This window comes from Etheostoma spectabile, chromosome 9 (assembly GCF_008692095.1).
Source record: "Etheostoma spectabile isolate EspeVRDwgs_2016 chromosome 9, UIUC_Espe_1.0, whole genome shotgun sequence".
NCBI classification, from domain to species: domain Eukaryota; kingdom Metazoa; phylum Chordata; class Actinopteri; order Perciformes; family Percidae; genus Etheostoma; species Etheostoma spectabile.
Genome location: NC_045741.1, coordinates 22,064,971 through 22,075,541, shown reverse-complemented (window position 1 = coordinate 22,075,541; position 10,571 = coordinate 22,064,971). Strand labels below are relative to the sequence as shown.

General features: G+C 39.8%; 1 protein-coding gene across 1 annotated transcript in view; it reads right to left on the bottom strand.

Annotated features, from left to right (window-relative positions):
• LOC116695783 (collagen alpha-1(XXVII) chain-like) overlaps positions 1-9,985 on the bottom strand; it is a 14,910-nt gene extending 4,925 nt beyond the window's left edge. Inside the window, exons 1-4 of the mRNA XM_032526237.1 lie at positions 9,847-9,985; positions 8,224-8,325; positions 6,064-7,296; positions 819-857 (exon numbers count right to left, since the gene is read on the bottom strand). Of these exons, the coding sequence (XP_032382128.1) occupies positions 819-857; positions 6,064-7,296; positions 8,224-8,325; positions 9,847-9,888 (1,416 nt within the window). The 5' untranslated portion in view covers positions 9,889-9,985. The remainder of the gene's footprint in view (positions 1-818; positions 858-6,063; positions 7,297-8,223; positions 8,326-9,846) is intronic.
• Between the last annotated feature and the right edge of the window lie 586 nt (positions 9,986-10,571).

Sequence of the window (10,571 nt, the reverse complement as noted above, 5' to 3'; positions counted from 1 at the left end):
CACCGTGTGATGTTCACTTAGTCAGCAGTCCATGTACTCCATGTACGCAATGTTATTGTGTGTAAATTACAGTTTCATGTTAGACTATCACATCCCCTCATTACTTTACACTCCATGTTGTTCTACATATATTAGTCAATTAAATCAAAGTCCTCCTGTAGTTATGAATTCAATGTGGAGCTTCTGTACCTGTAATAATGCACAGTTTGTGGAGGTTAGCAATTGCTTTTTTAAATGTTTGACACTTGAAGAGGTGTAAATTAAATAATCCTTATAAAAGGGCTAAATGATGAAGTAAGCCCATAAGCTAGCATGCAAAGCCTTACTGTAGAATCTGGTAAGATGCCAATGGATTGGAGATACCTACTATTTTCCCTTGAACTCCTTTTCGTCCTTGCTTCCCAGTGATTCCAGGTGGCCCCTGAAATACAAAATTAGCCACAGGAGTCCTTTTGCAATCTTTCTATGTTTGGTATTTTACAGTGTAATAAAGTGTAAATAGATAGCTGTTTAGACCATGCCATTTCAAGAGATCCATAACACTTATGTCTACTTACAATTGGTCCATCATCTCCAAGAGGTCCAGGAGGCCCTGGAGGACCCTTAAGTTTCTGAAGATAAAAACCAGACTCAGTCACAACGTATCCTCAAATGTGTGTGTGTTTTTACTGTTTCACACTGTAAATAAAGTAATAATACAGTTTGTTGTTGGAGTTAGCTGAAATTCAGCAGCTGTTCAGGACTCCAATTAAGTGGATTTCAACTTGCATAGGTAAAGAAAAACAAAGTTCATTATTTTTTTTAAAACACACACCTACCGGCCAGGAAGAAATCAGCTTTTTATAGATCTTCTTTTTCTGCAAGGATATATAACAGAGAAAATATTATTTTTGTATCGTAAACATATTTCTCTCAAGAATGATCCTTAAACCGATTTCAATTCAATATAGCAAACTTTGCCCAAAAAGCTAGTCAGCTGAGGTGGTTCGGGTATCTGGTAAGGATGCCCCTGGGCTCCTCCCTAGGGAGGTGTTCCAGGCATGTCCAGCTGGACAGAGGGCTCAGGGAAGACCCAAGACTGGGTGGAGGGATTATATCTCTACACTGGCCTGGGAACACCTCGGGACCCCCCAGTCAGAGCTGGATAATGTGGCTCAGGAAGGGGACGTTTGGGGTTCCCTGTTGGAGCTGCTGCCCCCGTAACTCTACCCCGGATAAGCGGATGAAGATGGATGGATGGATGGATGGATGGCTGGATGGATAACAAAATTTCAAAACAATAGCCCAAATATGACAAATGTAATTATCAGGAAAAAATATAAACTAAACTGGCAAATCTGCCATAATATAGTTAAGATTTGATAAGCCTTTATTAATGTTGTAAAAGCTTTCGCTGGTTTTGGGTATATTTAATGCTTTACATACTTAGAGGTGACATTGGTCCAAACTGCAAAACAGTATATTTTTTTATTAATACTGAAATATAGATGAACTCATGTATAACAATGTCACTGATATTTATATCTTCATGTACTACAAAACTGCTATTTTGTGAAGGCTCATTAAACACAAAAAACACCCTCAATAAGTATGTAAAAAACAGTAAAACAGGCAGAGTATGTGTCATCAGTAATTTGGAATAGCTAGTATATTGGCATAATATTACTTGTTTCACCAGATCCAAGTTCAAACAAGTGTGCAGCACCAAAGAGCGAGAAGTGACTGGGTCAGAGCTAACAGCGGTTTACCTTGAAAGCCTCCCACTCTTCTTCAGAGGTTGTAAATACAACAATGGCAGGCATGCCAGGAGGACCAATGGGGCCCGTATATCCTGTCTGCCCGGTCCTGCCCATAACGCCTTGATAACCCTGAGAGGACAGAACACAATGTGATTCTTTGATGTGGCAAACAGGATAAGTTTAGATTACATTATCTATATATTTTGATCAAAACTGACAAAGATAAACATGAATGTTTTTCATTTACAGTTGATAACTCAGGGCTCCAGTAAACCATTTTTAATTTAGTGCACCTGGAACAAAATACAGCCCTTCCTTAAAATCAACTTACTTTTACCTTTTGGACATTTTAGAACCTTTTTGATTTTAAACCAGAAGGTTTTAAACCTGCAAAATAAATCTGGAAACCTGGAAATAAATCTTAAATATGATTGTTGTGCCCCAAGAAGCTTAAACTACAGATGAGGTCAAAACCAATTATTGGTTTTGCATACTGTACATCTGGATTAACTGCAGTTGTGAGTTAAACACAAAGTAACCGTTTTGTGGGTAATGTTACCCTGTTAACTTCAACTAAGCTAGCTAGTGAACCAAATATGGCTAACCATTTATGACGTTTAACTTTCCATTACTTTAAGATAACTATTTTAAACAATTTAAGTATCTTACATAACTTTTAGCTAACTGCTCTTATCACACAGTTATTAACACACTCCAAAAATGTGGTGTTCAGGTGTTGGAGCTGACTCCATATGAGTGTATTTTTTTTAATTCAAATTGTAATTTTTTTATTTTTTCCAGATTTGTTCCAATTACATGAGATTATATTTTACATGTACCCCAAAAACTGCATAAATTCATCTTGTGGTTCAAGTACCTCTGGTTGGGAATGAGTTGCCTTTACTACAGGAGGGCCAACAAGTGTCTGTCAACCAAAGCAACGACCTAACAATAATGCTGAAAGCTGTTTTGCTGCATACCAAGGCTGTGCAGTTGGGCAGTATGTTGGACACTATCTGATCATCACTATGAGCCATTCAACTTGTACTCTTTTGATTGATGAACTGTTGATTAAAAGGATTTCCTGATTAAGGATAATTTAACACAGTACATACTTTGTCTCCTTTAGGCCCTGGTGGTCCTGATAACCCAGGTGGACCCTGCAACCCCTGATTGAAGAGAGAGGAGAAACAGTTAACTAAATCATCTAAATAATTATCACTACAAAAAATAATATACTGTAGCACATTTGGACTTGTTGATAAAAGAGGGTCAGTGGGATAAAAACTAAGTCAAACTTTAACTGTATAAAGAAATGCAGATAGTTATTATGTCTGAATTATGATTAATGTAATAATTTGAGTGTAATCATGGGTAAGTGTATTTGTTAGGGGAGTTTGCTAACTTCTGGTATGAAAACACAGTAGGCCTATGCAGTCTTCAGTCCATCCAGAAGGGTTACTTTCAGGGGCGGCCCACCCAAATCCTCAACCCTGCAGATAGCAGGCAGCTATCCAAGAGACCGTAATGTGTCAATCTATGTTTTTTTTCCCATATTAGTGGTGGGCGGATCAATCCAAATATTGATAATATTGATGCCAACGTTGGTATTGATATAGATCAATACCAGAGTAATGAGTTGATACTTTAGTTTTAGTTTCTCTCCAGTATGCATTTCTGCAGTTTTATAAAAAAGGCGACTTGGCTGTATGTATGTCCGTGGTTTGTCCTGTCACAGCGCAGAGCAGGCCCACTTTGCTCCTCCTCCTCCCTCTTGTGATTAATGTTGTACTGTTATGTGACTCAGTGGCGCCAGGCAAACAAGCAAGCAAGCAGTCAAGCTTGGCAAAGGCCAGCAGGCACACACACACACACACACACACACACACACACACACACACACACAAACACACACACACACACACACACGCACACAGAGGACAGAGACGGAGCAGAAGAATGGCAGAGAGGAAGAGGAGCGCCATGTGGCTATATTTTCAGGCCCAAAATTAAACAACAGAAAGCTGTACAAGTTGTAAAAAAGCTGTAAGCTACAATGTTAACGCAACAAATTTATACAAGCATAAGAAAATTCTGTCCTTGTTTAAAACTTATTATCCAAAAGAAAAATCACTAAGACACTTCAAAAAAATTCATTCAGGCTTAGCATCTTGATGATGCATCTACCTTAATTATTGATAAGTTCTGGTATCAATATTTTATTGGTGATACTGGCCCTCTATTGGATCAATACCAAATTTTGCAGTATTGCACACTACCAACCCCAAGGGCTGTGTGCTGAAAATTCTTTTCTGGGATTTGGTGTGTTATTTTGTGTCTCTGGTGCTTCCACATGCATTCAAACTTAAAAAAAAAACCCATCCATGCTGTTTTGAGTGAGATACGGGTTTCTGAACGTGTCCTGCCTTCAGTCTCCGGGTGAGATGTTCAAAATCTGGCCGGCTTTCTACGTCACTAGCCGAGACAAGGAGGCTAACCATAGCATGCTTGTTCTCAATGGCAAAACTGCTACAACACACACTAGTTCACCATAATCTACAAAAGAACTTTTTCCATATCCTTGTTCTGCAGGTATTCCGCAAGTGCGCCCTCATTTAGAAGAAGTCTCCCAGCCAATCCAGCCTGGTACTGACCAAAGTTGGAGAAAGAGTTATCTAGCTGATGTGATCTTACCTAGGTACTGCGCATGTGTGACTCCCAACAAAGATAGTATAGAATTGAGATGTCTTACTCTGTAGCTAAAACAGAGGGTGAAAACAGAATCTGCAGCAACAAAAATATGGTGTTTTTGAAAATGAAACCATGTAAACCTATTCTGGTACAATCTCAAAATACAATTATCAACTTGAAAATAAGCTTAGTATGGGCGCTTTAAAGCATACAAACCCCCATGTCTTCCCTGTTTTACCCTAGTGCTTTTGTCGCTATGACCACCTTCTCCACCTTTAGCATATATACACGTCTTTTTCTGTGGCTCAGTGGTAGAGCGGTTGCCTGCCAATCGGAAGGTTGGTGGTTCCTCTGGCCCTGCAGTCCCTTGTTGAAGTGTCCTTGGGCAAGACACTGAACCCTGAGTTGCCCCCGATGCTGGACGTGTGTGAGAGTGTATCTGATGAGCAGGTGGCACCTTGTACGGCAGCCTCGGCCACAGTGTATGAATGTGTGTAATTGGTGAATGGTTCCTGTACTATGTAAAAGCACTTTGAGTAGTCGTTAAAACTACAAAAGCGCTATATAAGCATGCGCCTCTGTGACATAGGCGTTGATTTTGGTGGGGACGGTGGGTATGCATACCTATCAGATTTCGTCATGAGTCATTTTGTACCCACCACTCTTTTTTAAAACCTCAAGCTCAATTTAGTTAAAAAATAAATAAAGATCATAACACTTATAATTCTTGAGCGACAAATGCCAACAAATCCACAAAAATCTCTATCCCCACAGGGCAGGCACAGACACAGACGTTCTGCTGCTATGCTGGCTACATGCTTCCCAACACTGCAACAACTGTAACATTGGAGTGTAATGTTACATGTGCCTGTGATGTATAGCCTACATTTTTACTCATCTGCATTCGTAAGCTACAGGACAGCGTCTTTCAAAACATGACTTGCATGAAAGAGAAAAAAGAAATGAATGCGTCATTATGCCCAGCCCTTCTGAAAATGCACTTCCGAATGCGTCTCTGTCCCCTGCACATTTCAAACCAAACTGACGCCCATGCACTGTGGACACTCTGTGTTCCTCTGTTTGGTTTGGTTGTCATGGTAATCAAAGGCAGTGTCGGGAAAGGGGGAATGGGTGATTCGGGAGTGGAAAAATAAACAGGCTCAGGGGTGATTCTAGAATCAGACCTTTAGGGGAGCTCAGACCTTCTGTAGCCTACCAAAACCTCCACCTCACCCGCCGCCTATGGTTACAGTTCCACAGTTTAGCCAGAGGAGGGTGACAATGGCTTATACTGAAGAGACTACCCCCTCCCCTCTACCACACTCACACAGTTGCATGGCTTTCTAGGTGCTAGAATTGACACAAATGTATATCTCAGTTGTCAAATCAGCTCCACGCAAACTCAATCCAATGTCATGAAAGAGAATGGGATGAGAATATCACACAAATGTCGTCAAAATTTCCTATACGGTTTGTTTATGCATTTATAAAGTAACACACCCTCAGTCTCACTATGTTAACATCTGACGTTTAAAGTATACCAAGATAAAAATTACTTAAAATGTGAAATCCAGCTTTGATTATTGATTATGAACATTTACACAGATACTGCTAAATGTAAATAGTGCCTTACCCTGTGACCTCTGATCCCAGGTCTTAATTCTGCCCGGTGATGTTTGACTGTGAATGTAGGCGGCTGATTGGCTGCTGTAACAGGCTGCTGTGGGTTTTCAGTCTCTGATTGGATGAATACGTCTTCAGTGCTGAACTGGGAGATCCGATTAGGTAATGTCTGATTATAATCCTTAAACATGTCAGTGTCATTGTCATAACTTTCTTTTCCCATCTCTGCATGTCTTTGCACTTCCTCATCCTCCTCTAAATCTATCTCTTCTTCATCTGTCTCTGTCCCACTCCCCTGCTCTCCACCTGAAAGTTGTTGGTGTGGTAATGTTTCTATTTGGGGATGAACAGTTTGCAACCTGTCCTCCATATTCTCTTTTTCTTTTATCTCACTGACTGCAACATTATCCGTCACATCCTCAGTGCTCCTAGTACTTAGTGCTTCTCTACTTTGTAGTGTGGGAGTTAAAACAGTCAGGTTTGGAGCTGGATCTTTCTGAGGTACAGCATTTCCTTCTGTCTGACTTGAGAGTTTAGCTAATGGGTCCACTGAAACTGGAGGTATAAAGACTAGTGGCGATGCCTCCTGTCGCGCCTCTGTTATTCCTCCATCAGATGAAGGGTAGACGCTGGAACTGACAAACCTTGATTCTGTGATGGGGCCCGAGATAAGAGTAGATCTAGTAGCAAACCGTGGCCCATTGGAGACAGATGTTTCCGTACTTGCAGTTTCTGCATCTCTTGATAAGACACCTGGAGCTGTGGGGTTCTCAGATTGAACATTAAGGCTTGAAAGGATCTCAATACTTTCCAAGACTGATGCTCCACTTGTTCTGGACTTCTCCTTTGCTTTAACAAACGGTTGATGCCTTCTTCCTGTCCTCCAAGGTTCCTTCATTGTCCCTAATATGTCAGGGTGCACATTAGAAAACTGCTCATTTCCAGCCAGAGAGGGAGGCTGTGGTTTGGTATCTTCATCTTTATTCACTTCCTTACCCTTTTCTTCATTTGTTGAGCCTATAGTCTTAGTGTCTGTGTCAGCGTGCGTTTTCACTACAACTTTGGTGTCTACATCCTCTGGATCAGGATGTAACTTCAGAGGGGAAGTATTGCTCACTGGATCCTTTCTGGGTGTCAGCGCAGTGGGACCAGCATGTAGAGTTGTGTCTTGAGGGGGATTTTCTGGTCTGGATGATACTCTGGTCCTGGGCTGAAGGGTCACCTCATCTACAAATGCAACCTCCTGGGAAAGGTTTACATAAGGCAAAATATTTCTCAACATGTACTGTGTGCTGAACTCCAATTTACAGTCCTTGGTGAGAATAAGAGATAGGAGAACAGGAAATTCTGTCAAGATGTAGGCTATCAGTAAATTCAGTTCTGTTGTAATTGCCATTCTCCTAAGTCCCAGTATTGAATAGCTCCAAAGTAATTTAGCGATTAGTCCATTTTAAGACATAAATTAATAAGTAAACAACAGCAGTTAAGTAATAACAATAATGAATGCCCAAAGGGTGCAATTCGAACAAACAGCACCTAACGATGAAGGCCATGCCTCTAGAAGCCAGAATTACAGTTCAGTATGGTGTGCTTTTTGGTGGCGTGAAAAGCTTCTGTTCAGAAATAACACTCCCATAGAAAAGATGCTTCTGGTGGGATTCACACTAACATGTTAATACCATCTCAGGTATAACAGACTTCCTTTTTAGAATGGCAATGGCAGAAAGGTAATATTTTTTTTACTTTTATTTTGCCTAATTCAACCTCTTTTAATGAGAATGTTTGGGCATTTACAAACTAAGCTTAATTGCTATCTCGCTGATTAGTTTTGTTGCTTTTGTTTTGGTTAGTTTGGTGAGTTTACATAATTTTCAGCATTGCTCCTCCTAACGGCATCCTGTTGAGGTAGAAATGAAAACACCTGTGTATAGGTGCCAAGCCTTTAAAAAGGAATTTATAATATAGTAGGTAGAGTGATAAAATATTACACAAATAAAACAACAAAAATGTTGTCTGTTATGCTTGATGGAGAACCGTGCCTAACTGAAAGATTATGATCCACGGAAATAGAGCAATTAAACAGATGGTATCAGGAAGTAAACCTTAAAAAAAAGCTAAAGTTTGTTTGGTATCTGACAGTAGTATATTTCTGACAGTGTATTATTTGTACCTGTATGTCTGTCAGAGCTGAGCAAGTGCTGCTGTTATCTCGACAGTGCTGCTCTGCTGCTGTTGGATCTCCTAAGGCAAAGATCATCTGCTGGTTGGTGTCCTGAACACAACACAAAAAGACAGAAAACAGAAGGTGACCAGTTTAAAGAGTTTCATTCCAAATTCTCAGCTTCAGTGAAATATGTTTTTATGGCAGTGCTGTCTGCTACAGTGTCTTTTTTTATTCCACCACTAGGGGTCACCATGATCAGAAACACTCATCTTCCATTTTGGCTTTAAAGCTTGCATATATACTGAATTTCTTTTTTTTCTTATTATTTTTTAGGCATTTTTGGCCTTTATTTTTGACAGGACAGATGAAGACATGAAAGGGGAGAGAGGGGGGGAATGACATGCAGTGAAGGGCTGCAGTTTGGAGTCGAACCGGACCCGCTGTGTAGAGGAGTTAACCTCTAAATATGGACGCCTACTCTACCAACTGAGCTATCTGGGTGCCCCATTTACTAAACTTTTATAACTATACAGCTGTGGTGCAGCAGATACAAAATGCAGACATTTAAATGACCATAATGGCTTGAATAAAGAATCTGGGATTTGTGGGGGAAAAACAAGCTGAAGTTCTCCACGCATTTTCTCTGGCCTCCGTGTGACTGTGCTGTGGATCACATACTACTTCCATTATTTATACCCTCTTTCATCCTGAGAAAGTAAAGGAAATATAAACACTAGAGAAAAAAATGTAGGCAATTCTGGCTCAATTGCATATGTGCCTACTTATTTTCTATTATTTTTTTATTAACTGATTGTTGATGTATGAGAGGAATACTCTCTACTGACTAAATAACAAACTAAGTCATTTTGCTAATAACTATATTGTGAAAAAAAATATTTAATGACCAGGCCTAAATTTACAAAGGACAAAAACAGATATAAGTGTGACTGTTTAAGTCAGTCATGACAAAAAGCTGTTTGCAGTCAACAGATGCATCACTCCAGTACCAAAGAGTTTTTTTTAGGTCAAATACTTCCTTCTGCAATTTCCCATGTTGAAAAAGGTGGTGACATTTTCTACACAGCATTTTATGAGATTTACTTGTTGATGTGAAAATCTTCTCCTGCCTCTCATCCTCTCACATGCATACGTAAGAACCCCCCAAATCAGATGCAGACATACAGAGCTTCTGGTAAACCATCATGTAACTCACAAAGAAACACACAGACAAAAGTTATGCCAACATTTAAAGGAAATGACATAAACCCTACTAAATGAAACAGAAAAGCTAGATGACAATATGAGAACTAAGTTTGATTCCAAAGCTTATGAGATGATGTACTGCATCTAAATACTCAGTACTCAGCCTTTTTAAAGCATATTTCCACATGGCACAAGAAAAATAAAGATATATTTCAAATCCTCTTGGTGTGATTGAATCTCTAATAAATTATATTTTTGGAAATGAAGCAAGTTTTTCAGATCCATTTGCATTTATAATTCATGTAGACATTCCAAATCTAAACAGACAAAATCATCTTTTGGCTAAGTTGTCAGAAAGCCCGACAAATCTAACCTGAATCCATCAATATTTAAACAGAAACCAAAGATATAGACAATCAGACTTACGCAGCTCAGTAGCAGTAGCACCACCACCACAGCACCCTGCATGTCTTCTGATATAGATAACGTCTGGACTCCTCTGACTGAAGCTGCCTTACACTCTTCAGTTCAGGGACTGAACTTAAAAAACACACCTCCCTCTGTGGAGGTCTGAGCTGAATGCTGGACTGACTGACCACATGTTTACAACCCAGAGGGAAGATGAACTCAACAGAACAAAGTCTCATATACACACACACACACACACACACACACACACACACACACACACACACACACACACACACACAGATATATATATATATATATATATGCATGTCCCTTGTGCTTCCTGAACAACAACACACTTGCTGTAGGTGTAAGTCCTTTGTGGTCAGGGCAGATTGATGGTGAAGGTGAGACTAAATAGAAAACACAGCTGTTACTGATGATGTGGGCTTGGGATGAGCTTCCTATCCTGAGAAGCTCATCTCATCAGCTTCCTATTATTCTGGTGTCATTCCTACTCCAACTTCATCAGTCCACACAAAGGAGTTTTACTGTAAGACAAATAAGGACAATCTAAAAAAGTTGTGGTTGTGGTTGTGATTTGTTGTTTTTTTCCCCAGAGTTTTTAGAAATGCACAGATGATTAGATCATTATATTGTTAATAGAGATCCTGCGATTACAATAGTTTTGTGAGACTAAAACCCCTAATACCGTAGACTGCTCTTAATTCAGTTAACACATT